At 38.3% G+C, this 22,382-nt stretch overlaps 2 protein-coding genes across 4 annotated transcripts in view; both read left to right on the top strand.

Moving 5' to 3' along the window:
- arhgef10 (Rho guanine nucleotide exchange factor 10) overlaps positions 1-14,496 on the top strand; it is a 55,518-nt gene extending 41,022 nt beyond the window's left edge. For both annotated transcript variants that reach the window (XM_023352522.1, XM_023352521.1), the window contains 3 exons: positions 1,809-1,983; positions 8,257-8,379; positions 10,573-14,496. In XM_023352522.1, the coding sequence (XP_023208290.1) occupies positions 1,809-1,983; positions 8,257-8,379; positions 10,573-11,078 (804 nt within the window). In that variant the 3' untranslated portion in view covers positions 11,079-14,496. The remainder of the gene's footprint in view (positions 1-1,808; positions 1,984-8,256; positions 8,380-10,572) is intronic.
- Positions 14,497-14,699: 203 nt separating this feature from the next.
- On the top strand, positions 14,700-20,098 carry kbtbd11 (kelch repeat and BTB domain containing 11). 2 transcript variants are annotated; one of them, XM_005806127.3, is made up of 2 exons: positions 14,700-15,248; positions 16,800-20,098. In XM_005806127.3, the coding sequence occupies exon 2, from the start codon at positions 16,879-16,881 to the stop codon at positions 18,781-18,783; it is 1,905 nt and encodes a 634-aa protein (XP_005806184.1). In that variant the 5' UTR covers positions 14,700-15,248; positions 16,800-16,878; the 3' UTR covers positions 18,784-20,098. The 2 variants fall into 2 exon arrangements, with proteins under 2 accessions (XP_005806184.1, XP_005806185.1); XM_005806128.3 differs by having other exon boundaries at positions 14,700-15,252.
- The last annotated feature ends 2,284 nt before the right edge of the window (positions 20,099-22,382 follow it).

Here is a 22,382-nt window from a genome sequence, read left to right as displayed (position 1 = left end):
TATTAATTAAAAGTCAGATAGAAAGGAGGACAAAGCAGCAGAGACAAAAAAGTCTCCATTTCATTAAACACAGGGAACTAGTGTTGGAAAGATAAAATGTAGGTCATCCAGATTTTCTACCATCAGTTTTTGTTTGCTTTAAAATTCTTCTACATAGATTCTTCATTCCAAGATTGAATCCACCCACAGGTTGAGCAGCATTTGAGATTATGTAATATGTAGTCATGCTAACAGCTACTACAGGTATCGATACACAAAATCAAAAATGTTCAATATTATCTGAAGTTGTTTGTGTCTAGCTTCATGGATTGAAAAATAGACAGTTCTGAAAATGTGGTAAAATAAATCCACCACCTGGTTTGTCCAAATCTTTAAAATATTTTAAAACTGAGTTTTTATTTTGATTTGACTCCGAAGCAAATATGTGTGCAGACATAACAGCCGCTGACATTGCCAGGGTGGATGTAGTCTAAGCAAGGTTTCAGAGGGTTGCATTGTGTTCATCATGCACATTCAACAAGAATGTGCAAGAATTTAACAATATAAATAAATGCTCTCCAAACACCCCACACATACAGGGCCTTTCACATTTATTAGCACCCTGCTAAAATCTGGGAGAGACTTCTGAGCATTGTCTTTCCATATGTGACCTGAGTATCCAAGAAACTGAGGAAATTTCCTGGTGTATTTTAAATTTAGCAACACCCGAACAGAAATTGGTTCAACTCAAAACTGAAACACCCCAGTCAGATGCTCATCAGTGTAGTATGAATAGTCCAGTGCAGCGAGGAATGTTCAGACCTCTATAATGGAGAAACTAAACAGCAGCTACACAAAAGAATGACCCAGCACAGAAGAGCAAAGTCACTGGGTCAAGACTCAGCAGTTCATTTATATCCCAAGGACAATTGGGACTTTTGTTTGAATTTACTAATGCACACATGTTGGACAGGAAAGAGTGGGCTAAAAGAAGCCATCTGTGTGTTACATGAAAAACTAATGGCCACAAGTTTCTTTGTTCAAACATAAAGTTAAGCCTGGCCTTATCTCTTCAGGCATTTTTACAACTATTCACACCTTGGGGCAGCTTACCAAAACCATTCCCATGGCAACAGTAGAGACATGTTTGGATTGTCAAGCACCAGAAAGCTAAACGGTGTGAATTGAAAGGAGGGTTTGGTCAGAGACAATAAATGTTCTTAATAGCCCCATTAGTGTCCTTAATGGCTCCATTGCTCTAAATACTTTTAAACCTACCGTACTACTTTTGGACATGTTTAGAAAAGTGAAGTATTTTGGATAATAAATTGGATGTCTTTAAGAAAAGGGAAGAAGCCCAGTTTTCTTCTACTTTCGGATGTATGACTGTCATAGCCTGAAAAGTTACACTAGTACAAAAGAGATGCCTGCAACCTTATGAAAGGTGATATTATAAGTGCTATTCTACTGGTTAAGGAGAATTATGCAAATAATTGTCAGCAGAGATTCTAGTATTTGTTCCACTGGCCTCTTTTTCCTTTTAATGAGTAGGAATTAAAGCTTGTGAAGGTTATTGTATCATACAAGTATTTAGCTATAAATATAGTTCTGATCTTGTGGATTATGTAGCTTCCCTATTAGTCTAAATAGCTACATGTCCAATCCAATTCAGTCTGACTGCATAGCACCAATTCATAATATAAGACAAGGCACTAACAATCCTTTTTGGTTTAATTCAATTTCAAAGTCATGAAATGAAGAGATTATTCAGTCTTAATTTGTGAATCTTAGGGCATAATAACATCACGTTGTCTGTCTCCATCATCTAGAGGCAGCTGGAGGCCCACCAGGAAGAGGGCATGGTGGTGTCTCACATGGTGGTGGCCGGAGTGGGCATTTGGATCGCGTTCAGCTCCGGTTCAACTGTACGCCTCTTCCACACTGAGACCTTGGAACACCTGCAGGACATAAACATCGCCACAACCGTCAACAATATCCTGCCTGGTAAGGCTGTAGTGTCGACCTAAATGAAACTTTTTCTAAAACATAGAATTAAAGAAATTAAGTATATGTTTTGTTTCTTGATAAACTTTACGCCTCTTTTTTAAAACACTATATATTCCTGAAAAGCAACACAGAACCTCATCCTGAACAAACCAGAGTGATGTAAAAATTGGGTGTGGCTACATGATGCTGTGAGGATGCTTTTTATCAACACGGACAGTGAAGCTGGTAAAATGGAGATAAATACATGAGTTAAATCCTATTGAAAATCAAGCTAATTTGCAATTCCTTGTTTAAAAAGACTAAATGAGGCCCTGAAATATTTAGCTTTAAGTTGTTGTAAATGTATTATTTTTGAACTTCCAAGACAAAGTTTTAAAGATTTCTTGTTTCCATGTAGAATCAAACACGTCTTCCTGAGCTCCTTTCCTGGTTTAGGAAGGAATCCTGTAGTATCACTGCTGTACTCATACAAAGAGTTGAATTTACATTATGGTTAGCCAGTTTTACCACAGTAGCAAAATATTTATATTCACCTGACTTAACTTGTGGCATAAATTTCTCCTTTGCAGAAAAAAGCTAAAGTTAACATGTTTTGTACTCCTGTTTTTATTGGATTGATTTACACTGATATCAGAGTATTGTTTGCCAATCTCACCAGTTTTTACTTCGCTGTGTGGTCTGGAAATTGGGAAGGAATATATTGCTCTGTCTAAAGTCTTTTATAGGATTTCAAGACTTAGTCCAGCTGTGTGTACTACCTCTTTGATTTCTGCTTACTCAGTAATTTGTATGCTTAACAAACATCAAACACTGTCTAAAATTGGAAAGTAAAGGATAGTTGTTTCAGCTTCTATTTCTTCATCTAATAAAATTGAAATATGTCCCTGAATTCCAACTCAGTGATGGAGACTTTGTTCTCACATTTTGATGGAGTTCCCCAAATCATCACCCAGGTATCAGCTGACAGCATAGACTCGCATCAAAACAGCTTTTTTGATTTGATTTGATTTTTTACTCTTCTGTCCAATTCTCTAATGTCAATGGTAAGCTTTATCTTTCAGGATGAAGATAGCTTCCGCTATCTTAAAACTGTCTAAAAGTAACCTGGTAAAAAATGTGACATTTAAAAAGTACTGGATGAACAAAATATAAACCTGTTAAGACGTTGGGCTTGTAAGAGCCTACTTTGGGATTAATTGAGAGACTCAAAACCCAAGTATAAAAGTTTCTAGGGTTTTTATTAGCTTTGACAGGTTGACAAATGCATAAAGTTTAAAGCAATACTAGTAAAAGTGAGAGCTCTGGGAACATTGTTTTGTTTTTACTTTTTGTAGTGCAGTTTCCTTTACTTTAAAACATTCTGTGATGAAGGCTCAACTCTTAGTCAGTGATTGAGTAAGGCGGTGCAGCTGTAAACCTGTCATTAACAAGCTGTGCTATCTGAACAAATGAGCCATGGCTCATAGAAGATTTGAATCCAGATGGGTTTTATTGTGGAGAGCAAATATTTATTTTATGGCCTTTATAGAAGAACACCCAAGTTACATTGACTTTGGAAGTAGCATGGAGTTTCTGCCAAAAAAGACTGAGTTCAACCCAAACAGTTTTTACATGTCTTGATATGTCTCTCAGCACGACCATTGTATCTTAATGTCTCTATTAATAGTTTCATTATAATAAATGATTATGTATTCAGGACAGTTTCCAAGCTTAAACTGTAGCATTAGGTTTACATCACTTGTGTTGTGTCTGAAAACATCAGTGACCTCCTGCGCAGGATCTTGTAATCTGCTGCTTTGTATCAGCATGACCCAAAAACACTGAGCCGAAGAGCATTGCTGGTGTTGTGGGTGCATTACAGTTGTAGCTGCTTTTAGTCATTTCTTGTTTTTCCATCTGTCTTCACCAGAGATGCATCGATCACAGATTGTGGCTGTTTCTGATCACCAATTCCCTAAAGCTTTGACCTGTTACTGTTTGGAGCTAATTCAGATTGCTTTTTCAAAACTATAAGTATCAACTAAATGGTTTTTACTTTATGAATTAATAGAATATTATACCATCTTCATTATCTTATGGTGTAGTAAAACAAATACCTCGATGAACAGTATTTGTGTTACACTGCTGGTTGCTGATCAACAGTAAGGTTCACGGAGGTAATTATATCCAGATTATGAGATATAATTAAAACCTAACTAAATATAATTTCACATGTCGTTTAGTCATTTACAAAGCAGATCTACAACTTTTTTCATTTTCCTTTTCTTTGTTAAATTTCATTTACACAAAAAAAAATCGTACACATTTATTTTTTCTACACAATAGCTTCAAAATGAAAAACTATGTCCTATTACTATTTGGGATTAAAAACCACTAATTTCATGAGTGTTAAATCATTTTGTACTTTTATTATACATATACCTACCATACCATACCATACCAACTTTATTTATAAAGCACTTTAAAACAACCACAGCTGATACAAAGTGCTGTACATCAAAACACAACATAACAATAAAAAAAACATAAAATAAAAACTTACAGTTTAAAAACAAAACATACAATTTAAAACTAGATCCCGCTAGAGTTGAAAGCCAAATAAAATAGATGGGTTTTAAGACGAGCTTTAAAAGAAACACTTATGTTATAGTTGATCATTGATTATCTAGATTGGGATTAGAGGCAAAGTCACAATGTTTTGTTTTCGTCTTTTTATTAAACAATTTTAAACACTTCCTCATTGCTGAGAATAGCTAAGTAAGTCTTAGCTACTTAGTAACAACTTCCTCACTAATGAGTGTTTCTATCAGCTTGACCTGGTAGCACTCTAAATGGTGCATTCACTGACTAAGAAAAATTTTGGATTTTCAGTTTCAATGTTATTTTTGGTGTATCTTTAGTCTGTGCTTCAGATGTATTCAGAATTGTGTGCATTTTTTAAACCTCTCAAAGCTGCTACTGTGTTTCACAAGTAGTGAGGAATTTTAAATGATCTTTTGTGTGTTGTTAAAGAGCAGGATTAGAGCTTTTAGGTTTAAAAACTTCAAACCATCCACTCAGTATTTCTGTATCCATGTCAGCATATTATACCTTGTGGAGTCATGATAATAGACACCATCTCTGAGGATGGCCCTCGTGGCTAGAAACTGACATGCTGCCTTGAGTTTGTACTGTTTGAGCCTCCATATAATGTCCACTACTTAGAGTAATAAGTGGAAGTGCTCTTTGTCTGAGAGATGTGGGTGATAAAAGCGATTGGTTGAGGGAGCTCACCGTCTTTATTGGTTAATGGTATCCATGCAGCCACAGGAAGTTGCTTCTGGGACAAGCCGACACACATGAAAGCCTTCATCTTCTGGGCAGTGCCATTTCCTCTGATAATGATATAGGAATTTGAGACTGTCAGTCTATATGGAAGTCTAAAGCAAAGTTGAGCTGCAATAATTTGGGATGTTTTACCAAAAAAAGTACTGTGGACTCTTGTCTGGCTTTTTGTCATTTCCTGCTATTTGTGCTTCACTGCTGGCTGCTGAGGAACAGAGCAAGACCAAAAATTGTGCTGCCTTTGCATAAATTCTGACGTAACTGGAACTTTGAGCCAAACTGGACTGCATGGTTTGACTGTAATCTGTGTGTTAGAAGGAAAGAGTGATGGCTGACTCCCCTGCAATCCTGCACCACATTGATGTTTATTCACAGAGGAGGAATAACAACATCTGTTTATAAAGAAGATAGTGAAGCATTACATTACACTGAGGTATAATTCTCCAGATTGTAAGAATACTTAATGTGATTATGGCTTCTCAGCACCCCCAAGACCACTGCTGATTCAGAAATATTATTTCTACAAAAGGCGGAAAAGCATGGGGTGTTGCCCTCAGTGTGACTGCCTTTATCAATGGTGCAGTGTTGAATCAAGGAGGAGCTTTGGGGTGGAGTTCTTCTACTCATGTTCATGCACGTCGGAGCAGTTCGACCAGTCACTCCTGAATAGACAGAGGTTCCTTATCCAGGCAACATTCCCACAGATGGCTAATAAGCTGCAACAGCAATCATTTGGTGGTGCCATTGAACACCTTAAATTTCCGGGACAGGCAATTTGCATCAAGACAAGCATGTCATTACAGAAGAAGGAAAAAGTGTACTAATTACAGTCAAGTTAGGAGTAATAGTTTTAAAGAGAGCCCAACACGCTGCAGATGATAGTCCACCATTACAGCAGATTGCTCTGTGATGATGTCTCGACGAAGGTAGCTGACTGGCTGCAGTGGTGTGGGTCTGCCATTGTCTCGTGCTGTGTGACCTAAATATGCAGCCATGCATGGTCTAATGGGAGACAAATATCAGGGGGCTGATAAATAACTCATCCATACGTTTCTTTGTTTTTTGCACCACTAATATTGCAAGCATCTTGAACCACATGTAACACATATTGATGAAAATATTGTTCACTGACCCTGAGATTAAAGGACAGATTGGGTGGCACTGTGCTGGATGAAAAGTGAATACTCACCTATAATTAGACCTGTCAATGCTCCTACAAAATGGTCACTTGTGATTCTAGCTGTACTGATTTAACTTGTTTCTTGCAAAAAATAAATTAATAACATTGACGTTCCTCTGATTTTCTGCTTAAATTCACCCTCAAGTTTAAATTTTTTACTGCAATCGTTTTACAGCTATTTTTTTGTGTTAACTACTATATACTAAATGCATGTATGTAGTTTATCAGATAATAAAAGTAGAAATTGACAAAATAGCAACTGGTGTATAAAATTGTACTACCTGTTGGTGTAGGGACCAATTGGACACTAATATAAAACAGTTCCCAACCCAACAAACTCGGTGACAATTTATTTTTGACTCAATCTGGTTTAAACTACTCAAATTGTTGTTCCAGCAGCATAAACTCGTTATTTTGGGTAAACAACGTAACCCAAAAGTTTTTGTGTGCATGTGTCAGAAAAGGTTTTGGGTCACAGGTCCAGCAATAGGCAATTACTCACAATGTGCTGATCCAAGGCATTTCTGGACTGACTGAATGGCTGATGGAGCGTGTTTTTGTAATTTTTGAAATCTACTCCTCCCTCCTGCTGCTGATTGTCAGGTCTTAGTGTGGATCAAAGAGGTTCTCTCGTGCAGGATCGGGTCCTGAGCCGGCCCGTGTTGATGCTCTCATAGGGTTTATTTTAGTTCACCCTCTGGGTGGGGAACTCCAAATATTATGAAAGGAGGAAGTTGAGCAAGGCCTCTGACCAGGAGTCTGTGTTTCTCCCGACTCTGATCCCTCATTAGAAGCACATGTGGGCAAGATGTTAGTGTTAAACTCTACCAGCCTGCCTATCTGGCAGGAATTTAAGAAGTATGGCAGCCTGGCGTGTGTGCCCCATGGATGGGGTCAGCTCTAGAGAAGCGGGGGTGGGGACCGGCAGTAATTTTTCCAAAAGCCCAAGAGGATTACTTTGAGGGAGGAAATTCAAGTCAAGCTGTTACAGCAGTAATGACTCATGGCAGTCTCACCTCCCACAAAGGAGACACTAAAGAGACTGTTTTAGCAAAATGTAAGACTTTTTTTTTGCATCCCCACAAATATGATAAAAATATTCAGCTATTAATGAAACATTTGTAGCGTGAGAAAGCTTCCATGAAACATTTTATGCTTTGAATGGCCAGAATTGCACGTATTTAAAAAGAACTGCCAGCAGGCTGATTTTACTGCCCTCCTAGCTGAAAGGTGTTGTTAGCTTAACAATCGCAGCTCTTACCATCCGACCAGGCTTCAGTGATTTTTCTGAAGAGGAGAGAAAGAAAAAGGTCATGTCGGCTTGTCCTGCTGTAATAGCCATAAGTTTTCTGAATAGAGGCAGAGCTTCTTCCTTAATTACAGCATTACGCTTCACTCAGCCTGTTACATAACACTTTTTGTGTTTGTTTGCTTGACTCAAAGCTGGCCATAATGCTGCATTTTTCTTTGTTCAGGCGCTTGAAAAAGGCTGCTTTTATCCACACTCCTCTTCACGTTGCCCTGGAGACACGCAAGCTTTGAACATCATGGCTACAGAAAATGCTGCCACATTGTAAAACAAAGCCTGTCCCTCTTTTCTGGTGAAGTGAATCATTAATTGTGCAGTTTTTCTCATTTTTCCAGGAGACACTCCGTGTGGGAGGCTGTGTTTGCCAAGGCCTTGCTTCTTTTATGCAAATATCATTGAATTTACTATAGAAACACTTTAATTGATGTAAGAATAAACTGTTTTGCTTTTTCTGCAGGAAACCAGAGAGTCTCTGTGGGCAGTCTGCTGGTTTGCCATGGTTTGCTACTAGTAGGAACCAACTTGGGAGTGACTGTGGCGCTTTCTGTCCCCAGACTACAAGGAATCCCCAAAGTAACAGGTAACATACAACTAAAGTGCATTATGTTTCTTAAAATGCAAGCAGGGCTGCGAAAATGAGTGCAAGATTTGGGCTTTAATTTACGTTCACTCACATCATCCTGGAAATGGACAAAAGAAATGATACAAAGATTTCAGAAAGTAATATAGAATGAAGTTATAATTTAGAGCCTACCTTTTATGCATGAATAAATGTAACTGTCAAATGTAACAAAGTATAACACTTTGACATCTGTTCTATAAAAGCAGTTTGACTGATAAAGATATGTATAAAGCCTTGAAATGTGTTTTTACTGCAGTAGGTGAATGTAATGCTTGTATTTTGAAAAACGCAATTAGAGTAATTACTCACTGAGAGAAAATTTGCATATTAAGTAATTCTCACTGATTCCCCTAACAATTTCTATGAGATAAATATAACTACAGCTCTTGATTCTAAGAGTCTTAAAACTTCAAATTAGTAATCCATCTCTTGTTGTTTCCCTGGTTCTTAAATACAACAACACACAAAGACCAACTTCAGCCTAGTCCCCACTGACCAAAAGGTTGGATGAAGATCTGTGTTTTTCTTGTCATGGAAACAATATGCAGGAAGTTGAAGCAAATCTGGAGAGTTCACTGTTGGAGAACGAAGGCAAAGAGTGGCATCTTGGGTAACCAGGTCTACATAACTCCCCTTAGACACTATCTCCCTGCCAACTGGATGTTTAGGATTCATACCATATCCTTGCTAAGCAACTTTAAATATGTGGAGTTTTCTAGTTGCTAATGGGACTTTAAAGCCATGTGCTTTAGTCAGATAAGACTTAGACTGAGTTCTAGCATGTAAAAAAAAAAAAAAAAGCTCATACTACCTGCTGATACACATGGCAGAGGTTATGTGAGCGTGTGGCTCCTTTTCTCTCCCAAAAGTCATAGGAACCTTGGCACAGTGCTTGGCATCATGAACTATTTGAAATACAAAGGAATTATAAATATAAAGTTTAAGGTCCATACCAGAAAACTAATAACTGGTCATCAGTTACTCTTCCAGCAGCATGAATATTCATAAAATCTCATAATAAACATTAAAGAAACTTGTGGGAAGAGCAGATCTAAAGACTATCCCAATGGTCTTTAAAATAGGGGATTTTAAAGATCACAAGATTTAGCAGGGGTGTCAGTAGCTCTGGTGATGGATGAGTGGATGATGTTCTCTAGGTCTTTCTACCCAGATGCCTATATAAATGCTATGGAATATAATGAATGCTACTTTTTCATCTGTGACACTTTCATAAAGGATGGTTTGAAATGTCTTGAAATTACAATTTTAAAAGTTTTAGCTGCACTTTATTTCTGCAGTTTGATTAGATCCATCTTAGAATATGTTCTAGACAGATTTAAAGAACGACTTTTTAATCTTCCTCTGTATTGTTTATCTTTTGAAACAAAACTGGTGGATTGAAAAAGTACATGTAGGTTGCAAAAATGTATACACTCTTCAAACACTTTTAAGTACCAATGCTACACTTTAAAAACTCTACCCAGAGCAAGCGGGACAGTTAAGTTCAGTCCTGCTCACCATTTTCTACATTATTCACCAGGTTTGCTTCCAATAGAGTTGCACAGCATAGCAAGTCATTATTGCAATATTGGTGTGTAATAACACAATCACAAAAGACTACTTTGGAAAAATTATTGGTAGATTCAACCTATCTGGCCAAATAGATCTCACAGGGTGATGGGATATGGAAAAGAAACAATAAAGGCAGAAAACTCTGGGTTAGAAATAATTCACATAATCACAGTTTTCAGCAACAGCATCATGGCTGCACAACTTCTTGACATTCACACTGAAATTCCCCCCATAGTATAAAATCAGCTTTGTTGCTGTAATCCCCTGAATCCTCAAATGGGGGAGGTTTGCCACAAATGACCTGGAACTGGCACTGAAAATTGTGCCAGACCCCAGATCATATCACCAAGACTAAGTTTTACACCCTGCATTGTCTCTTGGTATTCTTTCCTGCTCAACAGTATTGTACAAAGTAGAGTACAGCAAGGATAATGATGAAGTTTAAACCAGTACGATTTGTTTTAGTAGACTTTTTTTCTCATAAACTGTTGTTTGCACACTATATATTATTTTTCATATATGTAAGTACTTGAACACAAAGCTTGTTAATAGACCACAATTGATTTTTACTTTCTTTAGGACGAGGAATGGTGTCATTACATGCACACAATGGGCCCGTCAAGTTCCTCACCATGGCTACTGCGGTGCGTAACTGGTCGTCTAGCCTGCCATCTTCCACTCCTTCCTCCTCACTCCAACAGATAGAGTCTGTGGACGCAGACAGCACCCAGCCCGTGTCAGACACAGCCTCCAGTCCTCCTCAGGGAAGGGGTGTGTGGCTGGGAGAGGCAGGCTGTACCACCATGGCTCTTCAGGACTCTCTGTCCTCTTCTTCCTGTGGTTCCTTAGCTCCCTCCCAAGGTTCCCTGGAGCATGGCCCAGAGGACGGGGCGTTGTACGACTTACTTCATGACCCCGCCCATCACCAAAGGGGGCGCCGCTCCAGCAAGATGGATGTCAGCTCTCTGCTAGTTGTGTCTGGAGGCCTGGGCCACCGCAGAGTCAACAAAAAGACCAAACAGTCTCGCCATGAGGACAACACCTCCACCATCATGATCTGGCAAATCCCGTTACTGAACATGTGACACCAAAACCCCAATGGTGTTAATCTAAATACCTGAAAACTTCACAAAATCTTTCTCATATTTTCTTTTCATGTTTTTGCTTTTTTCATGTTGAACCAAATGATCTGCATACGATCCTCCGATGGCGGTCTGCTAGCATTTCACCAAGTATTTTGAATCAATCACATCAACTAAATGGCCTATTTTATACCAAAAGATTTGCCTTCTGCTATAATACCAAGATATTCCAGCCTTGTAAATGGGTTATTAGTCAAATCACTTAATCACTTCTAATGTTTATGCAAACAAGTCCTACAAATGGGTCAAAAAATCTACTGTGCCTCGCAACAGTATGTATACCCCTGAAACTTTTTTCACATGTTGCCACTTAACAACCACACACTTCAGTGTATTTAATTGGACTATTTAACAATAGACCAACACAAAGTATGGGGTTTCAACATCTTTCATTAATGAAATTCTCTTCAGTTACAGCTGCAAGTCTTTAGTGGTTCGAATCTGCCAGTTTTTAACATCTAGAGACTGAAACTTATCAGTTTTTATTTGCAAAGAAGGTCAAGCTCTGTGTGATTGGAAGGAACTCATCTGTTGTTAGCAATTTCCAAGTCTTGACACAGATTGGGAAATTGTTTTGGGTCTCCCTTTGATTATGTCATTCTAGTACATAAATGTCCTAATCAATCTAAGCCATTTCATTATAGCTCTGACTGCATGGTTAGGTTCATTGTTCTGCTGGAAGGTGAACCTCTGCGCCACTCTTAAGTATTTTGCTCTCTGTGTATTTAGTCTGATGCACAGAGTCAGTTTGTGCCTCCACATATACTTTTGTGGGACAGAAGGTTGGTTTTGGTGCTTGCCTTACGGATTGTTGCAAACTGCAGAGGGTCCTTTTTATGGTTTTCCTGCAACAATGGTTTTCTAGCTTCTTGTTGCTTTTCCAGAAAGGCTAAATTTGCGAAGTTCGCTACTAACATTTCTATCAACAGATTATCTCTAAAACTTCTGGATCACTGCACCTCCTCCAGAGACGATTTTTGTTGAAGGCGACGTCTTGCTAAATTTGCTGCTGTGCCACTCTCTTTCAATCTTTGAATGATGGACTGAGCAGTTTGAGTAAAAGACGATTAAGTTAGTGGCTGTAATAAGACGAAATGTGGAAAAAGTAGAAGTACAATACTTCTGCAAGGCACTTAACTGTAAAAAACAGAAATTATCTTGGAAAAAAACTGAAAAGTCTCTAATTTTATATTGTGTTTCTTGTTTATCTGTGATGTGGCTAAATCATGTTAATTTTCTCGGGTGTGTGTGCTAGACTGCAGTATTTAAATCAGTGTTGAAAGGTAAGGGTTAAGTAATGACTGGGGCTTGGAGGGTATGCAAGGTAAGAATGGAGCTTTGAAACAGCCTCAGCATGGATTAGATCACCCATCAGGATCAGAGTTGTAAATCTGAAGTGTAATAAATCAGGATTAGGTGTCTGAGCTGGGAGAACTTTGACTTTTCTGTAAAGGGATTTATAAAAAAATAAGCAAAGTTCTGATGGTTGAATTTTTATAAGAAGGCATCTAAGCATCCCTGGCGGGCCAGGTTTCTGTTCACAGAGGACATGTTATCACCAAGAAGGTTTCTCTTTTTTTTTCTGCCTTAATGCATGTTTGTTTCCCATATATTTAAAAAATGATAAAAGGATTTATACTTTGAAAACACTTGTATGTACTTATGTATATTAACAATTCTATAAACAGTGTTTTATTAAGCAAACTTTAGTACTTTTGTAAAGTTGTCTTCAAACAGCTTTGAGAATATTCCTCCATTATGCATTGACATAATACATTTTGTTTACATTCAGTCCTGTGTTAAAATGTGAGGAGAGTTGGCAAGCTGATTGAATTAAGAGATAAACAAAGACCTAAACAGAGGGTCAGTATTGCTTTTCTTCTTCACTCACTCCAGCCTTGTACTCTACTGTGCTTGTGTGCAGCAATCAGTACATGCCAAGACTAGCAATGTGCCTGAGGGGGCTGCAGGAACTCAGTCTGATACGGCTCTTCCGGGATTTCTCCTGCTTCGCAACAGAAGCAGGTCAAGGCTTCCTTTCTCTCAACGCCCACATTCAAGGTTGCACAACAACCATGTTTCCTTAAATTACCTGTTTTGACCAAAAAGATAATTTCAAGCTGGAATCAGTCCCACACTGCAGCCCAAACCAACACAAACTGCTGGGGCATATCATAGTTTTGTAGGGTGGACATGAACTTAAGAAAACACTGAGCTAATTCATTCTCAGTGAACCAAAAGACTAACCCGGTTATTAGTTTGCCCAGCATTTCAGAGACTGGAAGGCTTTTTTTGGTTTTCCTTCCAACACTGAGGTTTCCATGATGAAAGTCTGTGTGCCTGTATCAGCGCTCAACAAACCTTTGTTCTCAGCTTTTGACATTAAGGCTCATTTTCTTTTTGCCCTCTAATTCACAGGCCTAATAGTTGTGTGATGCTTTCTCTGTAGCTCCTCTATTTTTAAGGCCAATTGTTAAGGTGTTTTCATGGAGGGTGCCTTATTATGGACTCAGGATGCCTTTATTTTTGAAGCTCTTGCTGTCATGAGATGTTTATCCTCAATAATTTGTGCTGAAGCAAATATTTTTTCATAAAACTTCTAATATTGTAATTATTAATAGAAGTAAGGTTTGTGTTGCCTTGAGCTGTAAGCTTCATGATTATTTCCAAAGTTCAGTTTCCTGAACATTTAGAATATCAAATTATCAAAAAAAGAGGATTTTTAGTCTATAAATGCCACCCAACTGAAAGTATGTCTATGAACTGTATAGAGTAGTATTACTGTAAGTGACTATAATTCAGGGCTCTTTTGCATAAGTGGATCGATGCAACATGTTGCTCTGCTGAGGTGTGAAAGAAACCCTGTTGAGTTACAGTTGGTTGTAACTCAACTGCATTATAGAATAGGATAGAATTACTTTATTCATCCCAGCAGGGAAATTATTTTATTATTATATTACTAGAGCTGTTATCACTCAGCATTCTCTTGACAATAGGTTCAGACTTTTAAGTCTGAACTTAATAAAACACAACACCAGCAGAGGACATGATGCCTTCTCCCATAAATGTCCAACCTTGGAAACCTAACACTGCAACTCAGACTCTGTGTCTCTCCACTCCCTGTTGCCTGTGCTTATTCCTTCCACTCAACTTTCTATGAGTATTCTTGAATAGGGCCTCTGTGAATGGCCAACTTCTTTAGCAATGAGGTATTTTGGTTTACCCTTCTTAGTCACACTCTGCTGGTAATCTGTATAAAGTCATCAATCACTGGCATGGTTTTGTGTAGACCATGATATGTCTGCAAAAATGCTATTAAACTAAATTCTATATGTTCTACAAACAATATTAATTTAAATTAACCAACTTAACACTTGAAATAAATTAAACTGTAACAAACTTTTATAAAATCTGTTTCACTTTTTGAGTTGAAATAAATTGGGTTTAATATTCTAAAAAAATATATATATATAGATACAGCAGTAACCCATAATTTTCCTCAGTTACTATGGTGTCCATGACAGATTAGATGCGTAATGGAATGTCACATCTCTCGGACGCCTCCACAGTGCGCACCGCAGATGGAGAGCTTCGCCCTGTTGACTGTGGGGTTAATACCGTCTGAAGAGGGCGGAGTTAAGATCAATAATCGCCACCTCATTCCTGTCAACTCTTTGAAAAAGAAAACAAAACCCACTGTCCAACCTGGAGGCGTGTGGGAGAAAACTAACTGTCGTTTTCAGGAGGAGACGAAAAAAAAATAAATCAGGACGCTTGATGTGCGCAGCAGCTCCGAGCTTGTGGAAGAAATGACACGGCGATGTTGATGAGGAGGAGGTGCGACCTGGAGCTGGTCTTTAATCGCTTCGCCTTTTTTCCCCTTTACTACGGAGCCCCGGCTGAGTCTGGGATCTGGGGAAATGCACCAGTTCTATGAGTAGACGGGAGATCTAGATAAATCCTGAACGGAAGGGATAACCCGACTGTGAAAGTAAACTCATTCAGGGGAGCACCGAGTGGCTGCTTCATCCGTGCCGCCTTACGTAACTCAGCTTTGTGGAGAGGCTACCAGAGACGCTGCTGGTGCCGACCTGTTTCACAGACGGATCATAGGTAGGTCAGTTTATTTTTAATGGATTTACACCCATACTCTTGATTCATCGTGATCAGTAATCCATTATTTTTCCTCTCTCTCATGTATTAAATCTACATTATCTTAATATTATCAGCGCCATAACAGTAGAATACATTAGAACCTTTTTGTAAAAAAAAAATAATAATATGTAGGCCGTCTATATTTCAGGTTTATACTACTACCGAGTCAACTGAATTTGCGCATGCGTTCTAATTGTCTCTAGATTACCACATATATAAGGGACAGAGTAATTATGGCAGTATGTTCCGAATGTGTTTTGGAACTGCTTCACTTCATCATCGTTACTGTCGCATTTCAGTGTTGGGCTTCATAACAGTTCATTTCTGATGTAAAATAATCTAGATTTCAGATTTATGGGGTTATTTTATAAAGAAAGGGCGCCTCTAAGAGAATGAAGACGCCTTTGCGTCGCTGTGGGGGGGCGGGGGGAAGCATTCCCCCTCTTATGTTTTAACACTTAAATGTTTCAAATTATTAAACGAGTAGTAATATCACACACCGTTACTTTAGTCACTTGAAGAAAGGTCGTTTAAATCTAATTTTGAAGTAGAGAGTCATCCAAATCCATTTGGCCCTATATTTGCACAATGATAAATCCTGATTGTTCTAACACGTGTAGAATCGAGACTTTGTTGAAATGAAGCCAGCCTGACAGCATAGAGTAGGCAGACTGATCTCAAAAAGCAACACGTTGTGCTCAGAGTCAGTGAAGTTCAAGAACAAATGAAAAACAAAGTCTTTGACAGCTATCAGTCTGGAAAGCATCACAAAGCCATTTTATGGCTTTGGAGCCCCAGGAAGCCATTATTCACAAATGGAGAAAACATGACTGAGATTAATTTTCCCAGAAGTTGCCAGCCTACCAAATTTCCTTTTCAGTTCATCAATAACCTATCCAGTTGGTGCGTAAGCCCAGAACATCATCTGAAGCACTGCTGATCTTACTTGTCTCACTTAAGCTGAATGTTCTTGATTTAACAATAAGAAAAATACTAGGCAAAAATGGCATCCATTTCAGACCTCCTAGGTGAAAACTACAGCTGACACAAAAGGCCCATATCTTGTTGGTCAAGAAACATCATGTGTTCCCCAAGACATTAGAATAGGAAGTTGTGTATCGCATTGCAAATGTAACAGCATTTCAGAAAAATAACATCATGCCTATAATCAAACATGGTAGCTGTAGAGTGATGGTTTAGGCTTTCTTTTCCATTTTAGGACATGGACAATCTTCTGTATCTAATGGAACTGTGAACCGCGTTCTTTACCAAAACAGACCAGCTTGGTTTGGATAACATTTACTCCTATAATGAATTAAATTGTGACTTAAAAACTACATTCTATATTTACTCAGGTTGTCTTTGTCCGTATTAAAATTTATTTGATCTGAACATGTCAGTGTGACAATAAAACTGAAATAAAAGAAATCTAAGATACCAGATACATTTTCACAGCACCTTCCATTACTTCTATTTTGGCTTAATATTGTTTTTTTCCCCTTTTTTTAGAGTAAGAGAGAAGAACAGACCAAATAGTTTGTCTGATTCGTCACCATGGCTGTTGAAGACACTGCCTGAGCTGAGTGATATGAACGAGGGTCACAGACAGGAAGGAGGAACAATCACTGTGGAGGCTGATGCCATTATCCACACCATGAACCCTGACCTTGTCACACTCACTGACAAAAATAGGAATGTATGTCCAGGTTTCGTCCAGGGGCTCTTGCAGAATGACCCAGACTTCAGTGCTCCTCCAGTGTTTGAGCAGGAGTACCTGCTCGATGGAAGACCAATAGAGAACAACCACTGTGATCATGCAAAAGGAAGCAGCTCCTACATCCCTAAAGTCGATCAGCTCTCTACAGATATGGGAAAGCCAAATAACTCTCCTCATGCTGACTCTGCTGAGTCCAATCACATTGCTGGCCTGCACCAAAATAGCGCAAATGATGAACTCCGCAATGGAGCAAGAGCAAAAGTGTCTTTTAGTCTAGATTCCCCTGGGAATCAAACCCAACAGAAAATTGATTGGTCAGTTCTAAAACCAAAAGACTGCGGTGATAGCAGTCTTGAAGCTGACGTAACACAGCCTAAAAAAGAACCTGATTTAGTCATTGAAGTTGGTGGGCAGACTATCAATGCTCACAAGTCCATCCTTGCGGAGAAGAGTGACTACTTCAAAGCACGTCTGTCGCGGAACATTTTGAAAGTGAAGGGCATGAGTTATAAGACTTTGTCTACACTGATTGACTATATCTACACCTCCCAGATCAGTGTTAGTAAGGACAATGTGGTTGACGTCATCACAGGAGCTAAAGTCCTACAGATCCCCTGTGCCGTTCAGGCTGCCATGGACTCCATGTCTGAGCAGATCACATCGGAGAATTGTTATGAGATTCTGACCATTGCCAAGAAACAGCGTCTTAGTGAACTGAAAGAGACTGCTTATAGATTCATGAGTGACAACTTCCTTCAGATCCTCAAGGATCCTGCAGTCTATGGACGCCTTACTGGGTCTGAAAGGGATCTGGTCTTGAAGAAGAGAATGGAGGGGAGAAAGACCTTAATGGTTGCAGAGGTAAATGACGTGTTTGATCGAGTTGGTAGCCGGCCACCAAGCCGCTGTGGCAGCCGACCACAGAGTCCTTTGTCTGTTGGGTCTTCAGAGGAGAGCCATATGATTTACTGTTTTAGTGAAGCTGAAAATGACTGGCGACCTTTGACTGTGATGCCAGAAGACGTAAACATTAAAGGCTGCGGTATTTGCACCATGCACAATTACCTGTTTGTGGCAGGTGGGATAAGTGGCTATGGGGACAAAGGCAAAGTGTCAGATAAGGTCTTTTGCTACAACCCAATAACCAATCGCTGGGCTGAGATTAGACCCTTGAACCAGGCACGCGCACAACTAAAGCTTGTATCTATGGATGGCAGCCTGTATGCCATTGGAGGGGAATGTTTGTTCACAGTAGAGAAATATGATCCTCGAATGGACCGCTGGACGATGATTGCTCCCCTACCCAAGGGAGCCTTTGCAGTGGCCCATGAAGCCACCACCTGCAGCGGAGAGCTCTACGTTTCGGGTGGCTCCCTTTTCTACCGCCTGCTCAAATATGACCCAAAGAGGGATGAGTGGCAGGAGTGCCCCTACAACAACAGCAGGAAGAAATCTAGCGACATGGTGGCACTGAAAAGCTTCATCTACCGCTTTGACGTGAACCGAGAGCAGGGGATCAATGTCTTCAAGTATAACACTATTGTGAAAATGTGGCACGACTGTGCATCACAAAGGCCAGGCAGTCATTTACCATTCAGGTGTGCCGTTATAGGGAACTGCATCTACTGTGTGAACAAAAGCCAGACTTTGCAGTTTGTGGTGGAGGAGGAGAACGCCTACTTTGTCGAGGAGGCACTGAAGGCACCTCTGGAGGCGAAGGGTGTCCTTTTTCCTTTTATCCTCAGTTTGCCTGAAAAGCCTGAAAAAGTCACATAATATGTGAGTGCAAGTGTTCATGTGGGAGGGAGATCCAGAATAACACATTTATCATGGTTTAGTAAAAACTGCAATAAGTAGAAGACCTTCCATACTCTCTTCAATGTCAGCTTTATATCTTGGTGTCTCATTGCCTGCTTGCAATGGAATGTGCGTATTTGCATGGTGGTTTATTGCATTTACAAGGTCAAGCCTTAAAAGGAAACTTTCTTTTTTAATGTTTAATAAATGCAACAGTATTTGTGTCTGTAGAAAATGACATGATGAAAGTTATTATTATTATTATTATTATTACTTTTATGTTCACATTTGTTTGGTGCACTTTTGTATTTAGAATAGCTGTTATATAGAATATATATCTGATATGTTATTACGGTTACAAATGATCAGTGTTTAACTGAAAACTGTTTTAAAACAGTGTAGGTGTGCTTAATGAATGATAGAAAAGTGGGCTCTATGCAAATGAGTTACAAATTACAGGTGGATCTCTTGAAAATGATCTTTAATTAATGGTGAAATGTGACTGAGGGAAGTCAAATATTTCTCAAAAACAGATTTTAAGCAAACATTTAACCCATTATGAATGAATAATTTCATAGTCAAAGCACAGTAAAATAGATGTGACTTATTTTTACACTCAGAACTCAATATTTTTGCTTATAGTGAACTCGAGTGGGTCAACAGAAATAAAAACTAAGAGTATCTTGAAGCTTCTGTGACTTACAAAAGCCATAGCCCTTTGTTGAAAGAGCTTGAGTCTTACAAACTCAGCTTCATATTTTCTCCCCTTCAGAGGCTTTTCCTGGCTGCTTTCACATTGCTGGTGCAGGCCTTTCAGTTCAAAGGTACACCAATATCCTAGGGCTACTGAACAGTCAATCCATTGCCTTCACTGGTTCCACATACAAAAATACCTTTGTCTTTTGATGATGATAAGTCATGCTCTTGTGTCTGTGCACATTAACACAAGTTCTTCTCTAAATTTCTTTCATAATTTAGATTGTCTCCAGTATTTCATTGCTGCTGCAATAACACTGAGTGTTTTTATGAAAGCTAATGCTGGTATATTACTGGAATAGATTGGTTTGTGATTGTAAAGGTAACAAAATGATGTGGTTTTTGTTATTTTCCTAGCTGGGTTCTGTATTGTTTGAGCTCCTTGTATGAATTGGCAGGATTGGATCTACTGTGATGAACTGGAAAATAGGTTCCTGTTTGTGACATTTGAAGTGGGCTATCAAATGAGCTTTTGGATAGTGTCTATCAGTGAAAACAAAGTGCTTCAAATAAAATATTTTATTCTGAAAGGCTGAAAGGATCTGTTTTTCTTTTTAGTTTGAGTGCTTGGAAGTTAATGATGCAACAGTGCCATCTACAGCGTATTATCTGTAACTGCATGAAGTAGCAAAATTAATTTGGTAGTCTTATAAAAATAGTGTCACTTAAGAGAAGATACCACATTGAATTCGTTAATTTTAGGTCTGTATGCACGTCCAGATCTATGTTTATCATATATCTCACAATTTTTATCATAAATGATGAAAATTTATGTATTTAATTACTTTTTCATATTTTGGAGACAGAGGAAATAAATTGATTGCAACTTACCTTTGGCTTGTTCATGATATAAATTTCACAATATCTCTTGTAATATGACGTTGCTGTTAAGGAGTAATATAGAGCGTCTTGCAAAAGTCTTCAACTCATATTTTTCTATGTTGTTACAACTACAAACGTTTTCTTGGGATTTCCTGTTGGCACATTTTTTCTTTTCTCTGCTAAAGAAAAGCATCTCCACAGCATTATGTTTCCACCATCAATAAACCATCCACATCACAGTGGGGATGGTTTTATTTAGAAAGACATACAGTGTTGCTTTTCCTCCTTGCCTCACATTGTGCTTGTTGGTCAAAAGGTTTTGATCTTGTCTTTCGACAAGACACATGTTTACGGGGTCCCCAGCAAGCTGCAAACAAGGCTTTTTATGGCTTTATTTCAGCAGTGACTTTATTTTTAGTTTATTCAATTGTGGATGAGACTACAATTTTCCTATAAACTGATCCTCTTACTTAATCTGCGGCTCTTTATGGCTCGCCTAGGGTTATTACAGATATATGTACTCTGAGATTACTTTACCCACAATGGGACTCTATAATTACTAGGAATTTTTTTCTACCACAAATAGATGCACGGGTTTTTAATTAGGTGTATCAAAATTAAAAAAAAGGCTGATTACAAAAGCATGTCATTTAGATTAGTCTTTCTAATATGGTTAAATTTATTCAATAAATTCAAATATTATTGAATGGTTCATTTATTTCAGTGACTCAATTTACTAAGTGAAACATTGTAGAGAGTAATTACACACAGACTGATGTTTCCCAGCCTTTATTTTTTCTACTAATTATTATTTTCCACTTACACCTAATGAAAACACAACATTTACATTTGGAAAATTACATCAGACAAAAAAAAAATGTGTACAGAAATGTGGGGTTAATGAAAGGCATGTTTAACACCTGCTTAAAGTTTTATTTTTTCCAAAAGATAATTAGTTTGACTAACAAGGCTCATGAGAATGCATATTCTAATTTATTTAATATAACTGTAGTATTTAAAAGTGAGTTCTTTTCATTCCACTTCATAGTTATACACTACTTTGCATTAATCTGTACATAAAATCCTAATAAAATGCACTAAAGGGCCACAAAACCAATTTTTTATTGTTTATGTTTTACAAAACAAAAATATTTAAGTGGTATTAATACTTTAAGACACTGCAAGGTATTTTGAGCTTTTAAAAAGGGTGATATACTTTGTTGCTTTATTTACAGAAATTTTAACACAAACACTTCCTGATGGCTTTATATTCTGAATGTTTACTGTATATAAATGTAAAACAAAACCAATTTGTAGTTTAGAAATTTAGTTTTCCCGTTAAACCTTTAGTAGGAACACTAAGTAAAATCTCTTATCTAGTGAGTCAATTTCAGGCTTGCACTTTTGTCTATAACCAGATATACAAACTGCAAAAAAATCTGAAACACATATACAGATCTTTTTCACTATTGGGCAAACCCTTATTTCTCCAGCATTTTATTTCCCTACTTTAAAAAGTTTTATTTACAGTTACAAAATCTTTAACAGTCAAATCTGATCACATCGAAGTGGAAAATTGTTTTCTAATCTCAAAAGCCAATCCATGTATTTGTTTGTCCTTGTTCAAGATCAGGCTAAGGAGATACAGACCTCCTCCAGCTCTTCCTGGGGAGTCCCTCGCCTGGATACTCAGATGCTGGAAGGTATTATTGGTCCTTCAGTCAACCCTGGGGTTTTCACTCATTGGATGTGGCCAGAATAGCTCAAAGGGAATCTGATCAAATGCCTTAACCACCGCAGCAGCGGCTCCTTGTGTTATCTATGTCTGTACCGTATGTTTAAGACTAAGCTCAGGAACCTGGAAGAAGCTCATTTCAGCCTCTTTTATCCATGACCTGTTTCTTAGTCATGATCCATGTCTAATGTGTTTAGGTGAGGTGCAGAACTTTAATGGACATGTGAACTGGGAGCTACACTTGTTAACTCTGTTCTTTTTCTCA

This window comes from Xiphophorus maculatus, chromosome 19 (genome assembly GCF_002775205.1).
Source record: "Xiphophorus maculatus strain JP 163 A chromosome 19, X_maculatus-5.0-male, whole genome shotgun sequence".
Lineage (NCBI taxonomy): Eukaryota > Metazoa > Chordata > Actinopteri > Cyprinodontiformes > Poeciliidae > Xiphophorus > Xiphophorus maculatus.
The sequence above is the reverse complement of the archived record's forward strand: the minus strand, read 5'-3'. Positions and strand labels throughout refer to the sequence as shown.